General features: G+C 40.8%; 1 protein-coding gene and 3 non-coding genes across 6 annotated transcripts; all 4 read right to left on the minus strand.

Annotated features, from left to right (window-relative positions):
• Positions 1 to 712: 712 nt before the first annotated feature.
• Positions 713 to 24156, minus strand: LOC108116615 (protein Skeletor, isoforms B/C). Of its 3 annotated transcripts, XM_017228583.2 has the most exons (14): positions 22958 to 24156; positions 12963 to 13039; positions 12698 to 12849; positions 6123 to 6234; positions 4310 to 4443; positions 4169 to 4253; positions 3902 to 4102; positions 3755 to 3775; positions 3347 to 3671; positions 3062 to 3276; positions 2736 to 3007; positions 2536 to 2666; positions 2315 to 2478; positions 713 to 2258 (listed from the first exon to the last, which is right to left on the minus strand). In XM_017228583.2, the coding sequence occupies exons 1-14, from the start codon at positions 23181 to 23183 to the stop codon at positions 2097 to 2099; spliced, it is 2277 nt and encodes a 758-aa protein (XP_017084072.1). In that variant the 5' UTR covers positions 23184 to 24156; the 3' UTR covers positions 713 to 2096. The 3 variants fall into 3 exon arrangements, with proteins under 3 accessions (XP_017084072.1, XP_017084073.1, XP_041675407.1); XM_017228584.2 differs by lacking the exon at positions 3755 to 3775; XM_041819473.1 differs by lacking the exon at positions 3755 to 3775 and having other exon boundaries at positions 2315 to 2666.
• Positions 15031 to 15195, minus strand: LOC121530441. Its single transcript, XR_005993959.1, has one exon. It is a non-coding gene; the product is annotated as a U1 spliceosomal RNA (small nuclear RNA).
• Positions 16522 to 16686, minus strand: LOC121530434. The gene has a single exon (XR_005993952.1). It is a non-coding gene; the product is annotated as a U1 spliceosomal RNA (small nuclear RNA).
• On the minus strand, positions 18251 to 18415 carry LOC121530440. The gene has a single exon (XR_005993958.1). It is a non-coding gene; the product is annotated as a U1 spliceosomal RNA (small nuclear RNA).
• Positions 24157 to 25296: the final 1140 nt, after the last annotated feature.

Consider the following 25296-nt stretch of genomic DNA (forward strand, 5'->3'; position numbering starts at 1 on the left):
CCATTTATCTGAACTGGCCAATTTCTCATGGCAAGCTATATTGTCAATCGGGTTTATTTTTGCTGGATCTCTGATGGGATCTATATTAACATTTAAAAATGGATTAGTTTTCGCCTCACCCTTTGTTTTAGCCCGCGTCGCATGCATATCTATTTATTAAATTGGAGATTTTTGAATGCAAGTTGCTTTTGATTTAGTTTTTTCTTGTTTTTTTTTTCTTTTGTTATTATTTTTAATGAAAGTATTTCGTTTAGGTAATGCAGAAAAATGTTGCTATCTAAGTACGAGATGTTAAGTTATAATCGACATGGAAATTTTTATATTCTGGGATATTCTTTGAAAGTCATATTCTTGCCATTTGTTAAATGTAAATATGTATTTATGTATATGTATATCAATTGAATATAAAGGTGTGAATTTATTTATAAATCGTTTGATTCGGTTACCATTATCATTTCTTTCGATTTTTTTTTTTTTTTCGTTTTTCTCTGGACTTTTGTGCGCTTAGCTGCATTATCTATACAAAAATCAATTTGACTTATAAACCTGCACTAGACCATGTCAAATTTGTCAATATCAAAACTCTCCATAGTTGTAGCTTATGGATCTCTACACATTTCTGTATCTTAATCTTTTTCCCGAAAATGTACATTACTACAGCATAGTGGCCCTTAAGATATGTAAAATTATTGAGGGGAAAGGAAACAAAGGATTCAAAAACAACAGAAACTTAACAAACTTTAGTGTCCAATAGTTGTTTTTTTTATACATTTATACTCTTAGGAAAAGTTAGTTCTTTTATTTAAATTATTCTTTTTCGTTATTTTGAATTATTTTTAGCTTACAACAGGCCATTATCCGAAATGAATGCGAACAACTATCAAAAAGATTTACCATACATGCATATTTATCAGTTTATAATATTACATATTCAATATCTCTCCAAATATTCCTCATCTAGCATATTTATTTGTCCTCCTCTTATTGTCGTACATCCTAGTTTTGTGTTTCTCTCTTTTACTTAGCTTTATAAACATATCGCTTATGCAAATATAGTTAAAAAAGTTACAAGAAAACCATCTGATAACAAAAACTTGATCCCGTCCAGAGGGGGGAATCCTTGCATTCCATTCTAAACGTGTGCGGCGTTTGATTTACATTTCATCTAATATCGTTACAAGAAGCACCACAGTAGTCAGTAGCATTAAATAACATAGTTCTCTTATTTGTCATTAGTTCCTTAGTACATTCAAATTGTGTAAAAGTATTGTATTGTCTGCGAAACTTTCTCAAAATTCACAAATCTGTAGATTTTATTGTCATACAAATTGCATCGGTATTTTGCCCTTCCTAAATCCATACATTTTCTTATTGTACATTGTCTTTGTTTTTCTTTTTTCATTTTTTAATATTTTATGTGTGCTTTTTCCACACACTTAATATTATTATGTATTTATTGTCGCTGTGTCGCGTAATTATTGTCGGTTTACATTTCCATAGAACCGCATATTAAACATGATTCTGTATCTACATGCCTGTGTGTAGGTTTTGTAGTAGTTGCTAGAAAAATTACAATTTTACTGTACTAGAGATGTAGATGTATAAGTAAATTTAATAAGTATACATGTAAAAAAGTAGAATTCCATACTCGTAAATGTACAAAAAGTTCTCGCTGCCTAGCCACAAAAATCTACTGCCAAAAACCGATCCAGTTTCGGCTATTATGACCTCAACACCCATTCTGTGTGTCCACTGTAGTCTAGTACAGTGAACACTCGACTCACGCATGCACACACAAATTTCAACAGTTTTACATCTTACGAATTATTGTCAAGATATGTTTTTCAGATGATATTAGCCTGGTTGTGAAAGTCGCCAAGTGGCCCAAAATCTTCGACAGGCAAGGTCCAAGAGTGTGTGTGAAATTATAAATTCGTATCGAAAGGTCGGAAGATGGAAGGGCTATAAGTTTTGGGCAGAATATGGTAATGGTTAATGGATATGTTAGTATATGGATATGTGTTTAAATCTCAGAACCTGGTCTGCCGAACATTTTGCCTAGACATCTAGAATTCAAACCCCATTTACTGGCACTATCAGGCAAGTACATGCCCACTGAAAAGTAGGCGTGTCGCGACCAGGCTAACAACTGTCGAAATTCCGTATAAAATAAGTTTGTTACTGCTGGCTATTGAACCACCGGCGGCTCCCATGTCCACGACGTTTATTTTCCAGCCAAGATTATTATGTGTAAAGCACTGTAAAAGGAGTTGAGATTAGTACATAAATATTTCGTGTCTGTTATCTATCCCACCTGGTAGTAAAGCTGATCGGGAGCATTCATGGGCACTGTCCAGTTGAGATAGCCAGGTTCACCTTCTTCACACTTAAAGACCAAAGTTTTCATGTACTCCTCGAAAGTTTCGATCTCCGCCGATCGATCAACGGTCTGGTGCTCCCATTCGCAATAACGACCACCTAACCAAATATATAATAATCGAATATCGGGAAAATATAGCTGGAATATTAGCTCACCTCCTGTTGGAATTGCATTGCCATCCTCATCGTATTCCACTCCAGCATAGGCTTTCTGCTTACGTGCTTCCAGACCCATCTTCTGACCCAGTCCCCCTTCAGGCGAGTCCGTGATGTAGAAAGGATGATATCTAGATTGAATAAGAGGTTATAGGATGGTCAGTGTACTTCTCTTGTTTGGTAGATTAACTATTATTTACCTAGCTGGTTGCGAGGGATCATTGCCGCCCTCAATAATGAACTCATAAGTCAGGCCACGCTCCACAGTGATCTCAGGGATCAGCAGATCGTTCACATACCAGGCAATGCCCCACGAGGGCACCCCCGTAATGGAGGTATAACCACGTTTGCCGCCCGTGGGTCCAATGCTGGCACGGAACTTCCTGACACCTTCGATTTTGCGCGTGGGCCATGGCCTGGGTCCACTCTCGTCCTTAACATCGTACAGTGAACTCTTGCAGGCATGATCGTTCTGTAAGGTCAACATGGTTATTAGATATCTTTATCACCTATTGATTTGATTTACCCTTGCTGCGAAGTTGATGCGAATGTCGTCCTGGTTGTGATCACTGGCGGTGTGCAAGTGGGCGTTGGCCTCCTTCCGGGCATTAAGAGGACCAATGGCGGCAATGACCGAGACCTCGCGATCAGTGGGAATCGGGGCATCATAGATGGCTTCATTGGGCTGGAGGAGACGCTTATAGCGAATGCTGGTGACCCCATTCTTTCTATCCCCGCTCACTACAGGTAAGATGATTATTAGAAGGATCTAGATATTTTTATTTTACTTAATAATAAGGCTTAAACTTACACACGATCACGTCGTTGCGACCTCCGATCCTTTCGTCAGGACAAGCACCTCGCTGGCCATCGCACTGGGACAAATCTGAGATAAAGTAATCTTCGGCGCGGAACACACGCGTAGTGGTGTCATAGAAGGCCACCACCACATCCGACTGAGCCATCTGAGGGCGACCATTTGCTCCTGAGAGTCCAAATGCCATATACTGATCCTCGGTGATGCGTCCAAAGAGTTCCACCTGCAGATAATCGCCCTGAAGCTCCCACTTTACCTGAAGTTTATTCGGCAGGAGCTCACGGCAATTGCTGTACACCGGACGAGGTGTCGTGGTTGTCTGAAATGGATCAACGGGACAGTGTAAGTGGAGATGGTCAGCTTGGAAGGCTGGACATGCATGAGGCTAAGTCTAGTACTCACGGGTGAATACCACCATGAAGGCTAATGCGGCGCGCATAAGTCAAAGAGATATACATTATGAGTTTTATGCAAATGACCAAATGCTAGCATATGTAACGGGGCAATGTTCCGGAACTAACTAACTCCGTTTGAGACAATCACACTTACCGTTATCTTGGTCTGGCCCAAAGCTGGCGGTACATCCAGATCCCTGGGTATATACACATGTCCAAAGTTATGCCTGTACTCCACACACCAAACGGCCAGCCAGTCGATGTCGTAGACAGTCAGTCCTTCGGGCAACTGGATCTCAATGTCCTCGCCCTGATAGCCACGCAAAGGTTCCAGGGAACCACTCTCATTGGGAACCTGCATTAGAGGTATAAATTAGTATATGAGTAACTAAAATAACCTTTCCTTTCCGATGTCACTGACCTTTATGCCCATGATGTTCGGTTCGCTGCCATTGCCCACCCAGAAGTAGGCATCCGGTCCAGCTCCGTCGTAGTGCAGGTTGGGTCTAAATAAAACACAAATGTTAATCTTTGGTGATACATTAAAAATGCATAATCTCACATGTAGAAAGTCTTGGCATCCAGCACACTAATGTTGCTGGAACGGAGGCCGTGGGCCAAACGCTTGAACTCGGGCAGCACACGCGGCTTGGGCACATCTAGGTTGGGTGGTATGAACACCTCTCCGAAATCGACCTGAAAGGAGGTTAAGGTCATTAGACGATGCTTCTTGGGCATATCATTAAAGGTTTCATGCAAATCATGCTGATTTTTTTCCAGATATTTAAGGCGTGGCTGGTACTCTTTTTTCCCTATTTCTACATAATATATGAACTTTCTACATCACATATCAGCTGGGGTGAATGCATTTTACATTATTAGGAAGTAAATGAATGAGGAATGCCCTATATACACGGGGATATTATATATAGTGACTGTAATAGATTAATTATTGAGTAATTATATCATTATGATATCTTAGTAAAAGGAAGGATTTTTCTTAAGATCTTTTCATAATAACTTTTTTCTGAACATTTCCATCATGCTAGTTATTAATTTAGAAAGCTTTATAATCTGTAAGACAGCTTTAACATATCCTCAACTATTAAAAAATCAATTCCTTCCTCTCCAGTTATTAATTGTGAAACAATCCCTTAATAATAGCAATCATTTAAGGGCACATCCTCATTTCTACATGTGCATTTTACGCGACACAATGTCTACATTTGACGCGGTTCTAAGTAAGCAAACAAGCGCTTTGTTGTTGTATACCCAAAACATTTGTACATAATGTGTGTGTTTATGTATGCCTCTGTGTTGGGTGGACACCTCCTTGCCGAACCCCCTAAAATGAGCCCCCAAAAAACCCCAACCTCTCGTAAAAATCGGGCATGCGCGCTCAAAACTCCACAAACAACACTCGCACACAGATACACATACTGACGCACACACAGGGACAAACTAACCCCAATCTGGCTGCATTTGTATAGGTGTGTGGGTGTGCGGCAGTCAGCCCCCAAAGAAGTTTTTTGGCTGTCAGTCAATGGAAGGCAGCGTAGACCCACACAAACACAGGCAAACAAAGTCGTGGAACGAGCACCCTGTATGCCACACACAGATACACACGACCCCCATTCGTGTGAGTATCTGTGTACGAGATGGGGGATTCTATCTGTATGCGGCTGTGTGTGTGTGTTTATATGCAACCACTTGAGTTAATCAAAAATGTCTGCTGTAATTTATTTTACTACGGCCGCCATCTTTTATTCCAACGTGCAGCAAACTCCACCGAAGCTCCCCTCTTTCACCAAAAAAGAGAAAAACCGATTCGCATTTTTGGGGAATTTATCTGGAAATGCAGTTGTACGCCGCCTCCTCCGGAGGAAACTTAAACAAAAGTAATTTTCGCCGGACGAAGGCAAACATAATTGCCAGCTGGACTATGGCATTTGCATATTCAGCACTGTAATTAAAATCTAAAACTCTAATGAAAACAAACTTCCAGGCCAAGCTGACCCATATTATAGTCGCCCGCTCTCACAAAGGGAATATTTGCCTTGGTAAATCCTTCATCTACTCTTAAACAAACGCGATACGAGAAACCAAATAACTTCCTTTTCTTTCTTATATTTTTTTTTTTGAAAAGCTATTAAGAACATAATCGATAGCTGGGCAAAGCATAATGCTAAAATCTTTGTGCAGCTGCAGTTAAATTACAAAAATGTAATTACAAAAAAAAGGATCTAGCTTCGGCAAAATACACACACACATAAATCTGGGAGAATGGCGCGTGCCATCCGCAAAAAGAAAATCAAAAAAAAAATATTAAGAAAAAAAGAAGAGATAGGATAGATGAAGAAGGAGCAAGGACTCACCGTGAAGCGTCTGCACCACACTGACAGCCATCGAATGTCCTTAATCCTTTTGCCCATGGGTAAGCGCAGTATGATGTCCGTTCGGTTGTGCGCCTGCAGAATGGGGGGATCCCTGCGGGTGGTACCAAAAAGAAGAGGTTGTAAGAGCATGAGTAAGAGATAGATAGATTTTTAGATACTTATTTTAATAGGGGTCCAGGGCATACTAAACTGTGGGTACAATCAAGGCAAAGTGTGTGTTTTCCCAAACCATTGTAAGGGGTTATTAGAAAGTGCATGAAGAAAATACAAAGCTAAATCAGTTTTATGTTTTAAATATATATGTGTTCCCGAGTATAACAAATGTTTTTAAGTTTTGAAATCGAAATTGAATTTCGATTTTATACAAGTCCAAAAACTAGGACAATAACTTAAAATTTCCTACTCATAGAACTCAAAGCTAAAAAGATTTCATAAATCACACATAGGAGCTTAACAAGTCTTAGCTTAAGCCATGGATTATCATTAAAAAGCATTTAGTTTTTCATTTTATATGGAATTTCAAAGTTAGTTTAAGGTTTAAGGTAGAAAATAAACCTAAAATTGTGCTGTGTTTTTTCATGTTAACGAAACAAAGTCACAAATTAGTTAAATAAATCTAAAATCGAAACTCTTTTTATATAGTTTATAAAAATCCCAATTGCCAACCATTTTTTGTGATAACCAACTTTATATGCCATTTTCATTAATCCCCTAAAAAGCGACACAGTTAACTGGCCGAACGCCGATGAAAATCAAACACATTTGTTTGCCAGCCCACAAAATGTCACTAGTTCGTCCAAAGGGCACGCCTTCAATTTGCAGGTTTATTGTTAGTATGTACATAGAGATTAAAGTTAAACCAGCCAGAAAATGCAACAGATCGAACACTGGCCTCGATAGCTCCATATATAATATATATACATATATAGTTTTTATGCATTCTACGCCAGCTGATGTCATTAAAATTAAAGCAAAAACCGAACGAGCGACGACAAAACCAAAAACATTTCTCATTTTCGCATATTCGCATTATTTATGAAGCGAACGCTGATGAAGATTTATGGCTAATGCAACGGACCGAGGCATTACACACGTCGCATGCCCCCTCAACGTACATGATGGGTTGAGGAACCTCAATGCCTGAATAGTTGGGTGGCCATTGCCATAGGAACTTTTTGCTCTCGGCTTAAAGCTTTAGCCAATTAACGACTTTTTTGGGCTTCGCTCTCAACGGAATCAAAGCAATGAATCTGTGGGAATGCAAATCTCTATACAAATTTTCATAATGCAATTTAAGTCCATTGAAAAATGTATTCACCTTTTTTGTATATCAATTAAATGAGATTAAAAACGAAGGCAAACTATTTGAAGAGTTAAAAATAGTTTCCCTTGAGAAAGTCAAATCACTTAGGCTAATAACAAACTTCCCAAATACCTTGGCATTGGAATTAAGGAAAACCTTTAGTTTGCTTTTCCGAGTGCAGCTGAGCTTTAGAACTTTTGTAATCATGTGGATTTTGCGATGATTACATATCCATTACTGCAGTTACTGCATCTCATTTCACTGCCGGGACGAAGTAGAAGGCCCTGGGGGTATATTAATAATCAACTTGAAGTCTAAGTATGCCAATCCCAAGGGGGCTGAACAGTCAGCGAGTGTTTGCCCAGATGAATCTGTATCTGTCGTCGTGGGCTGCTAAAGCCACATCCTTGGATGATGGCGGGGATGGATGTATGTAGAGCTCCTTGTGAGGGGGCGGCGGCGTTGCAGAATCGATTCAACGCAACTGGGGCAAGTGTCAGGCAGGCGGCGGTGGCGGCAAGTCAATCAGTTAGTCAGTCAGTCAGCCGTTCAAGTGGAAAGGTCGACGTCTAATGAATGTCGACGGAGGCCACGCAATCCGCATTAGACACGGCTAAGCACTTAGCACCAGCACCCTTGAAATGGAACAATGACAGAAGGTCCAAGATCCTTGTTCCGAGGTCGTGTCCAGATTTTGGAACAAGCAGAAGCTCAAGCCCACGGACCAGTACCAGAACCACAAACAGATTTCCAGCAACAGTTGCAACACTCTAATGAGCCAAAACAAATTGAATGGCTCTGTGTCAACACAGTGCATCAAATGTATCTACTGGATACACAACGCTGTCCTGGTGCCACCAACCCCAAGCGATTCGGCCCTTTTGTCTTCTACTACAACTCAACTCCTCTCCACTGTGGCGAAGCAGTTTTCCTCGAATTCTGTTTGCTTTCGATTCCTAGTTCCATTACAGTTTCCGCCTGGCAAATATGTTTGTTGCTTTATTTGATTTGCTTGTCCTCCCACTTGGCAAGGACCTCTCTCCGTCTCCGTTCGACATTTATTGATGCACTCAGGATGGGTTTTAGTTTGGGTTTCTGCTGGTCTATTCCATCCATCGATTTTATTTTATTTGCTCTCGTTCAGCTCGTTGCCCAGCCATTTATATATATATATAGAATATCTTTCTATACAGTTACATAAGTCCCTGTGCACTTTCACCCAATTAGTTTGAATTCAGATTGAGAGATTTGCAAAGAGTGGAGAGGCGTCTTTTCATGTGTGCTTTCCCATTGACTAAGACTAAACTGGCCAACTTGTTGCTGCCTGCTGACTGGCACTTTGCATATTCGGTCGATAAACAAAACGCACAACAATCGAGGCCATTTCGCAGACAATAAAACGCGCCAACTCAGCAGACAGCCAGCCCAACCATCATACCATCCATCCAATCATCCAGCATTCAACCCCATCTCCTAAATACCAACCCTCCCCCTCCACACCCCCTTTGCAAAACAAAGGCAGGCGGCCCACTGACAAAACCACCACCGAAAATATTCTAAAATTATTATGAATATTTCATGTTTCCGTGACGAAGCGCCACGGAACCAAGCCAACGCCCCCGCATTTTTGTGTCGGTGACAGGCCGCAGACGGATGAGTCCCCGTACCCGGCAGCGACTACTCAATTAAATTTGTATTAAAGTGCAGTGGTCGGGGGCATTAATCACGCCAACAACAATAATAATTAGTACGGCTTTGGTGTCCGGAGAAGAGGTTTGCCTGGAGAGCGCTCGGTTAGATAAGCACGGAAAGATGTCCCCTAACGAGCTCCTGGAAATCTAGTTAGCAATAAATTCTTGCAAAATGTGGGTGTATTTAAAGGTAACGAAGTGTGTATAAGAGGGCTTTAGGAATAATTATAAGATATTCTAGCAAGTAGTTGGTGAAAACTTATTACTGGACTATTAAGTCTATCAAGTGTGACCGAAAAACAACTCAATCTTAACATTATTCTTTCAGAGTTTAAGGATTCCTCAAAGTTTCATAGCTTACATTAAAATAACACATACTTTTCATACATGTTTCTATATGCATCATCTATATTCATATTAGCCAACTTCAAATATAATTTAATATAATTTTAAACAGCCTAAACTGAAAACATTTTGAAAAGAATCTCAAACAATCTCCATAAAATCCCTGAAAGGTGTGAAAACCATTGCCTACTTCTAAGCGCATTGAGGGGGAAGTGACAGCAACAGGCGAAACTACTTGAGGGCTGGAATATAAGTATAGAACAAGGGAAAACAAGGGCCAACCGAGGGTTAAGTTGGATGCCGAATGAAGCCGCCAACTTGCTGGTGCTTAATGGAGTTAAAGGCAGTTGGCACATCAGCCAGGGGCGAAATCAGTTGACAGCCAAAACAGTTGTTCGTGTTGCGGCTGCGCTGTCACCGTTGATTAACACAATGAAGGATGATCCGGGAACGTGGGTGATGGGTAATGGGTAATGGTGGATTAAAGAATGGTTTGCCCGCTCGACAATGACAATGAAGGACAAAACTAAAAACTTCATTTTGCTACTTTGCATGCAGCAAATTTTAATGAAATCTGCATAAATCAGCGTTAAGCGAAAAGGCAAGCGCCAAGGTGGCAAGGGTTGAGGGAAGCAGGGGGTTCGGTACTGCAGATGCAAATGAGCAACAGCCACAGGCAGTGGGTGGTTCAAGGGGATGGTATTGAGGCAGTACAAGGCAACGGCGTCATCCTCATTGTCATGGCAACGGGCGTTAATCAGCACGGCGTCGCTTTTATGCTTCTCAAAAAATTCTAATTTAATTACTTATGCTCGATGCATCCATTGTGACACATTCTCCACCCAATCCACCCACTCCAGGACGGAGGTAAAGCGAGCGTGAACACAAAAAGAAGTGAGCAGCACAAGAAGTTGAAGGACACTCAAAGAAAAACATAGCTTATGTTATAGATTTTTCGAGATAAACAACAAGAAGTCATTCGAAAAATCGTAATTGTTATTGTTTTTTCCTTCACGTTTTTAAGTTTTTAATTGAAACATTGAAAAGCTCTTAAAAACATTTAATATTTTCATCAAATACTTTTGTCTGAGTGCCGTGAAATCTCCTGATGCAGCGGGATTGGCAGCCCTTCAACGAAGCCTGCCAAAAGCAGTTGGGATAATTAACGCTGATTGGCCTGCCCGAGAAGCTTAGCAAGAAGCCAGTTTTAAGGCTGTCACTTGCCATGCTTGCCACCATAATTCCACCAGCAGTAGGTTGAGGAAAATGGCAGGAAACTATGACAGAACCTGTCCCATTGCCAATCAGATGCACTTATCAATTATCGCTCATGGCATACACATATATAGTATATATATATATAAATCATTAGACATAATAAACGCGCGCAATTTGTTGGCTCAAATGCATGCGATTGCGATAGCAGCGGTGTGCCACATAATACAGCAATCATCATCGTGCTAACACCAGCCTGCCACCGCCACCCCATCGCCGACCTTCAGTCAGCCAGCACCCCCATTCCCATTTGAGAAGGTGCATGGGCCAACGGGTGGTATGGGTAATGTGTCTGAAAGCGTAAAAGCGTGCAATCGCTACGGCGTTCCGGGCTTCCACCTCCACCCCATCACCAAAACCCCTACTCTTAGCACAATGTTGCTCTTTGTCAGAAGGACAGGAAGGACGAAGGACTATGGACTTGGAATGAGGGATGAGAGGAGAGGGAAATGGAAATGGAGGCGATGGCATCGTTGTACATTGAACTAATAAAGCCCGGCACGTGGCATCAACAATGAAACGCATTAAAGTCGATTACAATATGAATGCCCGGGTTTTTTGGGCCCACGGATTCGCCTTGGATGGTTCTCCTGTGCATTGGTTCTAGTCTGCCAGGCCAACCAACATACACATCTTCAAACGATTTCTCAAGCGCGAAACCGCGTCGAGCATTTTGCGAATGGGGAAATCCAATGCGTAAACATTCTCAGGTTTTCTTTTTGGCCGCGTGATTTTCGGTTCGGATTGGGAATGGGTAAGGATATGGGGATGAGGGTTGTGGAGCCCGGAGACTGCGCAATGAGGAAGAAACCTCTATTCGGGAATCGCTTATGCCTCTCACGATGCCTTCTGTTATTCTTGGTCTTTGCGGAAATATTTTGCCAAAGATTGGATATGCAAAAGCTAACATAAGAATAAGGAACATATTTGAGTGTTTGATTTCCCTAACCTTGGCATTTGGGAACTCAAAGAGATGGTCTACTCCTTCTGCCCAGTTACCTATGAACCTATGAAAATCAAAAACGACACTCACCTGAGGCGTATTTTTCATGCCTGAGATAATGTCAATGCCAAGTGGAAAGCCACTTTACCTTTGCCTTGATGGTTTAGGTTTAGGTTTAGGTTTAAGGATCAGGGAATTAGTTTGGTGCTGCATTGTTTGTGATAATGAAATATGCAATGCCCGATTTCTAAGGAGGCAAATGACGTCAAATTGTGTGCGTATCGCGTGGCTGCAATGTAAGATTAGTTCAGGGGGTAGAGAGGGCCTTCATGAGCGGGGACTTGGCTAATACCAGCTTAGTGCGTTCAAGTGGCAGCGCAAGGAGACTGGCAAGGTAAATAGTTGAGCGGCTTAACCTTGTGGCGACTCAAAGTAAATAGTAGCAAAGGCTGAAACTTCGCTATCTCTCCTACACCACCCCCTCCTCTTCCCCCTCCTTTCTTTGTTTGCTTTTGCTGTTGTTGTTGTTATTTTCGGTGGGAGCTCTGTGGTTGCCACCCATCCTCCTATGCCACACATATGACCGCAAATCTAACGTGAAGAAATAAATGAGTTTTTCACATTAGGAGGCAACGAAGCGACACCACCAACGGCAACTTGGAGAGCCACAAAGGCGCCGGGAAGCAAAAAGGAAAACGACAACGAGCACAAATGGCAGGCGAGATGAAAAATGTTTTTTAATTTTTGAAAGTGGTTTCATTGTCAGCCGTGCGTAACGTAAAGTCTGCAAGGATACGGGCATACATTCACGCTCACGTTCCGAGGAAATGGCCTGCTGCGCTCGAGTAGCCAGGACATCTCCATCACCATCAACATCTCCATTCCCATTTCCATCTCGAACGTACGAAGGTCCAGTTGTCCGGCCATCAATGGCTAGCCCCCAAAAATGTTGTTTGTGTGGCAAGTGGAATGCATTCCTAGGAACTGAGATACTTACATGCCCGTGTACTCCTCCGGATAGGGAATGATATAGCCCTCGGGACTGGGCCGTGGAGTCTTGCCCACCCAGAAGAAGGCGTCTGGTCCAGTGCCGTCGTAGGCAAAGGATTTGACGAACAGCGTCGACTCGTCCACCGCGTAGATTTGACCCTGTGGGGAAATGGGATTTACAAAAGTAAATAAAGTGAAATTTGATTTTATTTCTTATTTTTATTTTATTCTTACACTAAGAAACTTATTTATAAACGAAATTTAAAACTCACCTTGATGCCATGGGCAAAGTTAGTAAAGTCTCCGATATAACGACCATAGTACGGTTCCGGTGGTGCTCGTCTGGCGGCTGCAAATGAAAAGAACGGGTTGGAAAATCGTTAGTCAGAGCAGATTTAATTGAAATGGGCGGCCAAAAAATAAGTTTTCCACTTCTTTCACAAACACACAGAGGAGAAGAGAAGAACCTTCAATGCGATGCACCTGGAAATGGTGCTTTTGGTGCATTTTCTGCTACGGATTCATAATCCGGAGGCTCAAGAAAATCGCTGGACATGGACAAAGAGCGAAACCTGCTTTGCAAATTAATCCTCAGACGAAAGAACTTTGCCATACAAAAAGTTGCTGCCGTGTAGCTTCCCCTGAACAGGCTATGCTAGTGGTTGATGATAATGATGATGATGATGATGATGATTACGATGTGACTACGATGATGGCTATGACGAACTGGCTCTGTTTGCCAAACTCTTGACAAGTCCCCAGGGGGGATCCCTTTGGGATTGCGCCATGAAATTGATTGAAAACCATGAAATATATTGAAATTCAATGCTAAGCCTGACTTCGTTGCCGAACAACTTCCAACTAAACAATGCAAATGTATGCCAAAATGTTTAAAAAGAACAGAAGCCAGAAACAGCCAGCGACAGCCTCCAATTGATAGGTGTCAGCGGTGGGAAATGGGGATGCAATTTCAGTTTGTTTCTGTCCTGGTCGATACTACGATATTAAATCCCAATGCCTTAAGCTGCTCCTCGGCAATTGCTATTGCCAGGGATTCCCCAGAATGTCTCAATTGCCGATGCTGGGTAGGTAGGTAGGTGGGTAGGTTGCTGGGTAGCCAGGACAACAACGGCAACAACAAAAGCGTAATATGAATTAAATCAACTAATGCGTGCATTAATCTCTGAAGTCCTGGACCCCAAAAGCTCAACATACATAGCGAGCACGTGGCCCCATGGACGTATACGTGCTCGAGGATATTTATACAAAGTGATGACGAGCACGTTGACATCCCCCAACCCAAAAGGAAAACCCCTAGCTATATGGCATAGAATATAGCCAACGCCTGAGGCTGCCCGGCACACGACCGCCGATGGTTGTTGTTAATAATGTTTGGTTGCTGCCTGCTCGGTGGGCTGAGAGGCTGATGGGTTGAGGGGTTAACAAATAATAGTCAATGGCCATGTCTATCTTTCTGGCTGGCTGACTGAGTGGTTGTGTGTCTGGGGCATTCGTCTCCTGATATTTCGTCACTAAAAAGCGATAAGATTTCTTGCAACCGATAAATACAAACCCAAAAAATATCAAACGGAGCACAGACGTTGCCAAGCAGATGGCTTTATTTTTGACTTGTTGCCAGGTTCTCCCAGGAAAATTGATTGGCAACGCTCGGCATCGACCCACTTTTCCCGCCTGGCATTCCCAGTCACTTTGTCAATTGAATTGAATGACGCACAGACTACTAGGATGGTGCAGTCCGAAAGGAGTGAAGGATACCGAAGACAATAAACGCTTTTAATCCACTAATGCCCAGCTGGGCAGAGGAAAGGATCGCAGACACATAAGCCCTATAAATTAACGGGTTGCCAGGGATACTTAGCAGGACATCCCCTTGACATCCCTTTTCCCTTTGAGCTGCTCCTGCTCTCCCAAAATCTGAATCTGCATATAACCATCAAATCAGAAAGGGTTCTCAGGTCCATCTCACCCTCTAGCTATATCCCTAATCCCATCTCCAATCCGCTCTCGACAAGTGCCTTTGGGGGTGGGTGGGTGTTCCGTACATAGCGTGTAACCACAGGCAACCAGTGCATCATTCTGTATCTGATTTTGGAGGTAGCGAATGATGAATGACGGAGATGGATGGACAAATGATTGACTTTCAGTTTTTGGCAAATATTTGCACTAAGCAGTTGCTGATGATGTACCAAAAATCAGAGACAGGGAAGGTTACATGAGGATTATTGCATTGCATCTTGAATATTATTAAGAAATGTCAAGATTTGGCTTATAAACAGGTCAAAGGTAAATATTAACTAGACTTTTTCATTTATTTTTCAGATCGGGACGGCGCGAACGCCATTCCCGGCTACCAAAAATTACACGCACGAGTTATTCACATTAGGAATAATCGCAGAGGTCAACTCAGCCGATGTGCAATGGCCAAGCCTCACTCCGGAGGAACCGCCTTCGTGATCACGGTTAACCTCTACGCCAGGTAAGTATGCTTTCCTCGGCTCTACCTTAGGGTTTCCTAGAAAAAACTGCTAGAACCAGTTGGGAATCACAAGGACCTCATGTGTACGAAACGAAAAGTAGCCTCTGGAGTAGGGGCTGGAAAATTCAGGTAGACAAATTCAAGCAATGCCACGCACATTTTCGGGAATTAACTGGGTACGGAAATAATGTTATTAGAACTGCCGTTTGAATAATCATCATATTTATTCCCTTTATTTACTTAGCGCGACATCAAAGGAACAAACGATAATTAAATTCGCACTAATCTGCCCGTAATTTATTTTATCACATGCCCATCTTCGACTTTGACGTCGTCATCAGCAACATCATCATCATCATCATCAGCAGCAGCAGCATCCTCGTTCCGGGGGTTCAGTTTTGGTTCATTTCTTTGGTTTGAGCTGAGATCCTGTAACGCACGCACGACCAGGACACACGAAATTCCAAATCAAATTTTCATTTACTTCCGAAATAGACTCTTCCTGGGTGGAAAAAGGGAGCTGGGCGGAAAACAGGTCGCCCTCCCCTTCTCCGAAAAACTCATTGGTTGGTGGCCCAACCTCATTAAAGCTCGGAAATATTCCTCCCCAGGAATGTTGTGCCGTGTTCATCAGATGGGGGATGCTGCTGCTGCTGCTGGTACATCTGTATTTGTCTTTCCCAGTGCGAGGGTGTGTGTTTGTGTGTGTGTGGGGGTGTGCTTCTGTGTGTGTGGATGGTAAATCGAATAAAATTTAGCTGACTCAATAAAAATCAAAAAGCGTTAATGCTAACGATATGACTTTAACCTGAAACCGAGTAAATTGTTGCTTGTGTCAAAGCCAAAAGAATGTAGGATGGGGGACACGGACCCCGACCCTCGGATTCTACCGTTTCTCTCGTCCTTCGCAGCATGAATTTGGGCGGAAAGTCGGCAGGATATGGCAACTGGAAGCAATATTGCAACGTAATCTGACAGCGACAATTTTTTGCCGAACGCGGACCGACGACTGACTCCTTTCTTGGCATCGGAAACTTGGCAGGGAAGCGAGAGCGTTTAATAAATGATGATAAATAAATAAGAAAGCGCGAAAAAGGAGGCTGGACGACTCGACCGACCCGACCAAGGAGAGCACAAACAAAAACCAAAGGCTGTTAATGGATGAAGCCGGCAATTTTGAGGGTCTTTGGAACCCGAAATGGCTTTTAGTTAGTCGGACAGACATTTGTTCAAATTACTTTCACTTTTTAACTAGACTATCTCTCTTCTTGAATTCAATCAGAACCTATAACTAACGAAAGTTTTCTTAATGTTTCTTTTCATTAATTATTAATGTCGGGACGGCGCGAACGCCATTCCCGGCTACCAAAAATTACACGCACGAGTTATTCACATTAGGAATAATCGCAGAGGTCAGCTCAGCCGAGGTGCAATGGCCAAGCCTCACTCCGGAGGAACCGCCTTCGTGATCACGGTTAACCTCTACGCCAGGTAAGTATGCTTTCCTCGGCCCTACCTTCGGGTATCCTTGAGAAAACAACTAGAACTGTTTGGGAATTATATCAGTGCAACTGAGGAAGGTAACATTCCCGTTAGTAGGGTCTGTTTTTAGCAAGGGTAGACAACAATCACGATATAAAAAGCAGGTAGATTTTAAACATTACATTATTCTCCTGTTCAGCCATATTGGAGTTTAAGAAATAATTGGTATAATATATTAAAATATGTTTGTAAGGATTCTTCATAGAATAGAAATAATGAAACGGTAAGGCTATAGGTTTTGAGAAAAAAATTGATGTGCATTTTAGTATTAGTTCTTAAACCTTATTCTCATCCGTAAAATACGTACATATTTTGACTAATACAAGGATTATAATGGGTTAAATATTGTCTAATATTCCTAGTTGCCAATCAACTGGCATTCACATCTCAAAAAGTACATTTTTGCCATTTTTCGCAAAATAGGTGATTTTACCCCTTATTAAAAAAGCAAAAAATTACTAAAAAAATTAAATTATCAAAATATCTCGGAAAATTATACAAATATAAGGTTTTGGTCGTTAGCTTAGTTTTTTGTTTCACGTTTTGTGTTGACTATTTTATAGCTTAAAACACTGGAAAAAATCATGCAAGTTATTCCGGTTTATCCTTAAAAATAATACTGACAAAATTGATCGGAAAATGTAATGTCATATCTCGTTGAGCCAGAAATTTAATTTCCAGTATAACTGTATTCAACGCTGAGAAATTCATTGTTTAACCATTTTTCGCAAAAAGAGATGATTTCACCTCATATCGAAAATGCAATATTTGGTTTTTCCCCATTTTCCCCTCAAACGGACAGGGTTTTTTCCATAACTAAGCCAATAATAGTCCAAACATAGAATGTAATACCTCGTTGAGCTAGTTTTTTTGATTCATAGTCGAACTGCATTTCCAGTTTGAAATGTCAAAATTTTGCCATTTTTTGCCCCTTATCGAAAATGCGAAAATTGGTTATCTCAGATTTTATCCTCAATGTCTCAGTAATATGTCCACAACTAAGCTAAGAACGGTCCGAATATGGACTGTCATACCTCATTGAGCTTGTTTTTTAATTCCGATTCGAACTTTTATCACAGTTTAAAATGTACAAATTTTTCAATTTTTTCCAAAAAAAAAAGAAGCTACCCCTTATCAAGAATACCATATTTTGTCTCTTCTTATTTCCCTTCAAGATGGTATTAATGTAATTATGGGAATTACAACAACTGTGGTGCGTTAGGTTTTGTTTCTCATTTCTAGAAGAACTGCATTCAAGCCTTATTTTCAGCAAAAAAGGATGATAAGGGGGTACCTTATCAAAAATGCGAGAATTGGCCAAAACGTGGAATTTCCGAAATCAGCCTGAAAGTAAAACGAACCGTCATCTTTGGGTCAATCGACTTAAATGTTTTTCTTTTTTAGCAACTCGAGAACACTCTGGCAAATTATAGTCATTAGCCGAGTTAGCCTATAAAGAAGCCAACTTAGCACATGTGTGTCTGTCATGTACCTAATGAATTTTGTGAATTTATTATTAATGTCGGGACGGCGCGAACGCCATTCCCGGCTACCAAAAATTACACGCACGAGTTATTCACATTAGGAATAATCGCAGAGGTCAACTCAGCCGAGGTGCAATGGCCAAGCCTCACTCCGGAGGAACCGCCTTCGTGATCACGGTTAACCTCTACGCCAGGTAAGTATGCTTTTTTCAGCTCTACCTCAGGGTTTCCTTGAGAAAACTGCTAGAACCAATTGAGAATTTTAGGTGGCGTTGTGTAGAAAACACGACCAAAAAGTATGCAACAAGAAGTTTAATCTTCTACTTGAGTCCAATGATATTGGCAAGACCGGACTTCCTTCCCAGTAATTTGTTTTAAAGACTTTAGTCCTGAGCTGAGTCCCGTGGCGCGCTATCTGCGCCCGGATGAGGCCAACACTCCTGGGAGATTTGTGAGCTCCCTGCTGGGACAGCCACCGCCCCTGTCTTAGAAGGAGGCGTGCCCGCTCAGCTGGAAATCAGCGCAACTCGCATTTGTATTTATTTCAATTTTATGACTTCATGTTAGCCGAAACCTAGCCACAAACGAAATGAAACTCAAATATGTACACAAAGTTCCAATGTAACTGGAGGAGAGGAGTGGTGTGCGATGGTGTGCTTCTTGGGAAGCAATGTGTAAATCCAGCGTAGAGATTAGAACATTTTGCGCGGCAACATCACAGAGAATTATGCGGCTCACAGTGGGTGGTTTAAGCGGGGGGCGTGGCGGCTTTACACCCGCAAGGACATCGTCCCGTCTCTTTCTGTAGGTGGTGGTTTCATATGGAACCGCACAGATCCCCCAAAAACTCGAAACTCCATTTCGGGCATTTGTATTCACTTAATACCTTAGTCCTCCACGGCAATAACAACAACGATTGCAGCAACAGGAGGCAGGATGAGGAATCGCTTCTTCGGCGGCACGCTTGAGCTAATTTAATCGCTGCAAATTGCTCGACAATCTGCCCAGCATTAGAGAACTGCTCCACACACGTGAAATCCTAGCACCCCCAACGGATTCGGGATATGGTATATGGTAGATGGGATATTATATGAAGGGATGTGGATGTGGAGTGGCTGGCTGGTGTGAATTAGATTACATTGGCATGGCAGCAGACCTCACAACAAAAAAAAAAGTTAGTACCCCCTCTGTGGACTGCAAACAAGCGATAAGCTTGTCAAAAGCTGCACTTTTCCAGTTTCCCACAAATTTGATAAACATAAATTGGTCAGCATTCAATATTCGATTTGAAAACAAATGGTTTTGTACTATTTATTTTCTGATTTTTGATTTTGTGGCGTTGAAATGCTGGCTGGAACTGGAACAAGATTAAACTAAAAACAATCTAGAATTCTATCCCAAAATATAAACTATATTTATCGTAATATTATTATATACAAATCACTTTTTAAAGGCAGCTAGTTTTTCCTGTGCATTAATCTAATTCCCTGTTGAATTTTAATCCCAATTCCCCATCCCCAACTAGCCGTGTTCCATACGCAATGACATTTGAAAGTGCAAAGGAAAGGGAAGTGATGTGATGTAAGCAAAAACATTGCACAACCAAATCAGTTTGATATTTTCGCTGTTATGGCTTTGGTCTGTCGATGGTTCGTGGTTTTCGTTCCATTACACCGCCCATCGCCCACCGGTGGACAATTGAAATTCAATGAACCGCACCACCGCTGCTCCAACTGCCAACTTCAATAAGCCAGCGGAAAGTTACCAAAAATGGTTGGACAAAAATGCAGGCCAACGACGTTTAATTGGCCGCTCCATGTCCCATATGCGGGATTATAAAGATCCCCATCGAAACGTGGGCGAATCTCATATGAGATTCTGTGATGCGTGGGCGCATGGCTCTTTATTTTGTAGGCAAAATGGCATAGATGCCCAGTTAGGGTTTCCTCTATGACTGGCATAATTGGATGCCTTTTTAATATTTCTGAATTCTTTATTTAAAATAAGATATAATCATTCTTTACCCGGATCTTGTTTATAAACGTGCGTTGACGTTAAGTAGAATTTAACGATGGATTTTTATACACTTATTCCAAGTGCTTACGTCCCATGACACTCTAAATGAACGCTTACTTGGCTATTAGTCACAATGGATCCAATACTAAGTACCTACTTTGCTTCCCATAGTTTAGCATCATTAGCCACCGGATGCCTATGATTTATTCTTTATCTAATCTTTTAGAAAATGATTTTAATTGCTCTTTACCTCTCATTTTGTTAACTATTAAACTATTTTTATGATTTATTTAGAGTATCCTCTAACCCTTAATAGATATAGGCAGAAGGATTTTATAGTTATTTATTGGCTGCTCGAAGCACCATTTTGCATTTTTTGTAGTGGTCTTGACCTGACATAAAACATAATTCACCATTACAGCTATTATGTTTATTGTTGATTATTTTGTTAAATAAATGCCTGGTTTAAGTTACCTATAAACCCTCTTTGTTAATCCAATAACGCAACTTCCTGTGCAGTAAACATTCGACTGAATGTATCACGCATCCAGCTTCTCTTTGAAAACTCGTTTCTTTTGAATTTTTATGATTTTTTGAGTACATATTTACCGCCAACTGGAATCGCATGCGTAAGTCAAGACACGCACTTTTAAAGACCGCTCGATTGCAACGACTTCGACACACTTTCGTTTTTTTCTTGGCCGTTTTAATTTACATTGACGGCGAGTTGAACGTTCCATTGGGTTTTCAACTGAGTTCAACGGGCTGCATTTCGCATCATTTTCATTTTTTATATTTTTCACTTTTTTATTTTTGTGAACTGGAACTCGGTTACGTAAGTGTGAGACTGGGGCGACAAGATTGCCACTGCCGCCGACTCATTTATGTTTGTGTGTTTCTTTTGGGCCAAGTCGGTTTGTATCTGGGAACTGTGCGCGGGCCAAGTACAAAGCTCCTCGGTCTGTCAACCGGTTTCCACATTACACCATCCTATGCTCGATTTTTTGGCAGTACCTCTAGGCCGAGATATGAATGATTTAGTTCGCTTGCGGTTCATTGGCCCCTCTAATGCCTTATCGTGATGTTTTGCATAATGCGAAGAGTAATTTTTGGCAATAAATTAGAATTTTCTTGGCTGGCGACAGTTGGCTAAATTTATAAGCAAATGTCAGGCATGCCAAATGAATCGAAAGTAAAGTAAAATTGCCCATTATTCAGTTAGATAAAGACAAAAAGCAGAAATTTAAATTGTTTTCGAAGGGAGGGAGAACTTAAGCCACCCGGTAATTGCCAGTTTGAACTCCCAATAGGTTAAGCGCTTCCCCGGGTGGCACCTTTTTAACAAAACTCCGTTCCCACATTGAAATTGGTAGTACCTATCTAGTACCTGAGTTTCTGCCTTTTTTGTTTTTTTGCGTGACCAACTTGGTTCATTGAACTTCACGTTGGCATTGCGTCACTGACCAGTAAAGCTTAATTATGGCAATTAAGTAGTCATAGTTTTTTTTTAAATAATATGCTAAACAATGGGAATGCTTTGATTTAAAGTCCCTCATTAACATAATTTATTCACACGATTATAAATTGAGGGAAAAGCCAACAAAATTGGCGGGTAGAGCTTGAAAAAGGTGTCCATGACTGTATGTTTATAACTATATTAAATGCTCAAATGGTATTTATGATCTTAACTGTGACAATTGTTGGCCTAAATTGTGAAAGCGTGAAATCTCTCTTATAAATGCTGGAAATGAATTATCTTGAACGGCGTTAATGACGTTAATTTGAGTTTTCATGCACTAAAAAGTGTAGGCCAGAGTCATCTCTTAACTTTACACTGGGTTGGCTAGCAAAAAAGAACCTAAAAACCAATCTCACTTTATTTCCTTGAGAAAAGGTGCGCGTAAATAGTCTTGCTAAGTACTTAGTATAATAAATCTTCTAAACCTTTTTGTTTGAGTTTAATTACAGATCTCGTGATGGGTGCTAATAGTTTTTGCATTCATTTGTTTTTCTGCTTTCAGTAAAGTTTTTAATGTTCGTTAAAAGAAACTCTATGGTATACAAATGACGCATCAATTTCCATTTGTTTTTTAGTTGAAAAGTCATTAAAAGTACATCATAGCCCAAAGCTGTAATCATCTGCGATACATTCGACCGTTTTATTGAGTTCGCACTTGCCAAGCCTCAATTGAGATTGAGCAACCTTCGAGGGCTTTGAGGCCCCGTGAAAAAAAGGGTACTCGAAGTAATTGAGGTTTCGGTAAAATATTCACTCTTAGCCAAGTTGCCTAAGGCCAAATCAGTCATACTTGTGACTTGGCGTTGGCATTTATTGATGTTGGATTTGCAGACAAACCACAAGACAGCATTTATCTCAGCATTCTTAACCAATGGCAGCAAAAAAAAGTGAAAGTCTCTTGCACGCAGCCTCATCAATAAATTGCACAATTCCCAATACATAGTGCTTAGCAGAATAATAGTATTTCAAGTTGACATAAATTCAATATTATAGATTATGAGGTTTTAATATCATATTTATCATATGTGTAAACACAAACTAATCTTATTAGAATAATTCGATTTTAAAGCTTAATAAAAGATCAGCTAGCTGTAATCATTGGCAACCCTTTTGGTCATATTTATTTGACCTCTACTGTCGTTTGACACCTACACAGATACACATTGAAGGACACACACAGGACACACCGATGGAGCATCATTCACTCACCTTGACTGACGTGGCATTGCAGGAGCGCTGCAACAGCGACAACAACTGCAACCTGCGACCATGTGATGATGGTTAATCCTCGTGCAGCCGGTGTCCTCGTCCTGGTCGATGATTTGGTTGGTAGTGGTCCTGCAGCTACTGCCGTTGTTGGGGCTTCCATTTGTCCCTGACGACGCGTTTTCCACAAGGTGGTTTCCCTGACCAACCTGCACGCTTTCCTCCACATTTTCGGCTGCGCTTTTGAAACAAAAGGCGGAATCAAAGCAAAAATAATTTTGGCAGCTTCTAATTTCTCCACTCTCTTTTTGTGTTATTTTTTTCTTCTTGTTTTTTTGGGTGACACGGTTGTTCCCAGGAGCCTGCGCTTGCGTGCGTGGGTTGAAAATGCCCGGGTTTTGGGGACAGGTGCTTCCGGGGGGCGGGGCTCAGGTGGGCATTTAAAATTGCTCGCTTTGATTTTGTTTCAGATTATTTTCTCTTGATTTTTGGTGGGTTTTCCTTAAAGTCGACCAAAAACTTGGCGGCAAAGTGTGGTAATCCTTAGTCCTTGTAAAAGTCCTTATTTCGAGGTCTCAAACTCGTCTATATACACACATGCCATCCATATATATTATATATACATTTATCTGTATATACTGCGTTTAGGTTGCTTATTTATTTTTTGGTTAATTCTTTTGTTTTAACTTGTAACTTTAAGTTGAATAACATTTATTTTCTTTTGTATTTCCAATAATAAAATTTTTGCTTAACTCACTTATGAATTTCTTATAGAAATTTCTCTAAATTATTGCACAATTTTCACATTAACATTTATTGTAGTTGGTTTAAACGCAATTTACTTTGAGTAAATCTTGTTTTTTCGCTTGGTTTTAATTGATTGTGTTAAATTAACGGTATAAAAAGAAACGAAAAAGTTTTATTTTGGGCTATGCCCATTCTCGTTTTTACGGGTTTTTAGTTCGCGCACTATTTTTTATTTGATTTTTACATGGATGGAAAACTTGAATTAGTAAATGAATAGTTATTTCAGATATCCGGGCTTAGGTGCAGTTTTTAGTTTTGGTTAAAAATTCGGTTTGGTGCATCCTTTATTTTGTTGTGGAGATTTTTCAGCGCCAAAGTGGAGGAAAGTGATGCGGGAAAAAAAGCGTTACGCGCGTCAGGGCTAATCGAGCTTCAGACTTAGTGTGACCGCAGCTTGAGCGAGGCCATTTCATATTGGTGTGACTGCAGTGTGGACAGCGCAAAATACCGTTTATTGCTGGAAAATATACCAAAAGTAATTGCATTAGTGGAGAGGTATATATTAAATCAGGGGCGTTTCCAGAAGGGGGTTAAGTTTGAGACAGTTAAATTTTCATTTCTTTTATCAGTTTTATGACAAATATTAATTTTAAAGAAAATCTTTTAAAAATGCACTTACAGCAGAAGAACGTTTTTAATGTTATAGAAAATATTTAATATCGGCCATAGCTCCTAAAAAGACAACTCAAAATAGCAAGTCAGCCTCCAACGCAAGCCGTATAGGTGGCGCTCTTAGCGACCGTTAAATTCAAAATTGTTTTGCACGAGTCAAATTATAAAAAATAAAGTTTGACCCTCTTCTTTTGTTCTTTGTTGTTTCCACACTGTCTTTATTGCAACCGCAGAGGCCACAAAAACATGACAGAACGCACAGGAAAACAAGCATGCAAATGACTTTGCAACTGCATGGAAAAACTGACTGTCTGTGCGCGGTTTCGTTGTGACAACTTAAAACATTTGCATTTGCGGTTTAGTCTTTTTGCTTTCCCAGCCACAAAATAATCCTTTCTGTTCCCGTTTGTGGGTGCTCCTGTGTATGTTTTATTTAACTGCTGCAAGAAGGCAAAGAGTTTATTTTTGCCTTTATTTAACATGAAGTTTACTCATAGTGATTAGTGCTTAAAATAGGTTCAAAGAAATGGACAAGGCGATACCATTGGAAAAAGGGGAACTGATAAAACGGATCCAAGACTGAGGTGATGAGTGAAGGATTTTGTGGTGAAAGGAGCGGCGCATCCGGCAAAACAGAAAGAACTCTACTTTTACTACAAGCGCGTAAACACTGCAGAGCTCTTCCGCGAAGGGGAATCCGGTGGGAAATACGGGTTGGTAAAGCGGAAGCTGTGAATGTATGGCCGAGTTCTGCGCGTGTGCTCTGTTAAACGACCACAAAATATGCAAGTAGTGGATCGTTAACAACTTAAATGCCTGCATCTAAACCAATAAAAGTACTTATAAAAGATACATATAAAAAAAACTAAAAATTTCTAAATAAATCTAAAAGGTATTAATTTACTTTATTTTTTTCTAAAATG

This window comes from Drosophila eugracilis, unplaced genomic scaffold (assembly GCF_018153835.1).
Source record: "Drosophila eugracilis isolate 14026-0451.02 unplaced genomic scaffold, ASM1815383v1 contig_75, whole genome shotgun sequence".
Classification (NCBI taxonomy): domain Eukaryota; kingdom Metazoa; phylum Arthropoda; class Insecta; order Diptera; family Drosophilidae; genus Drosophila; species Drosophila eugracilis.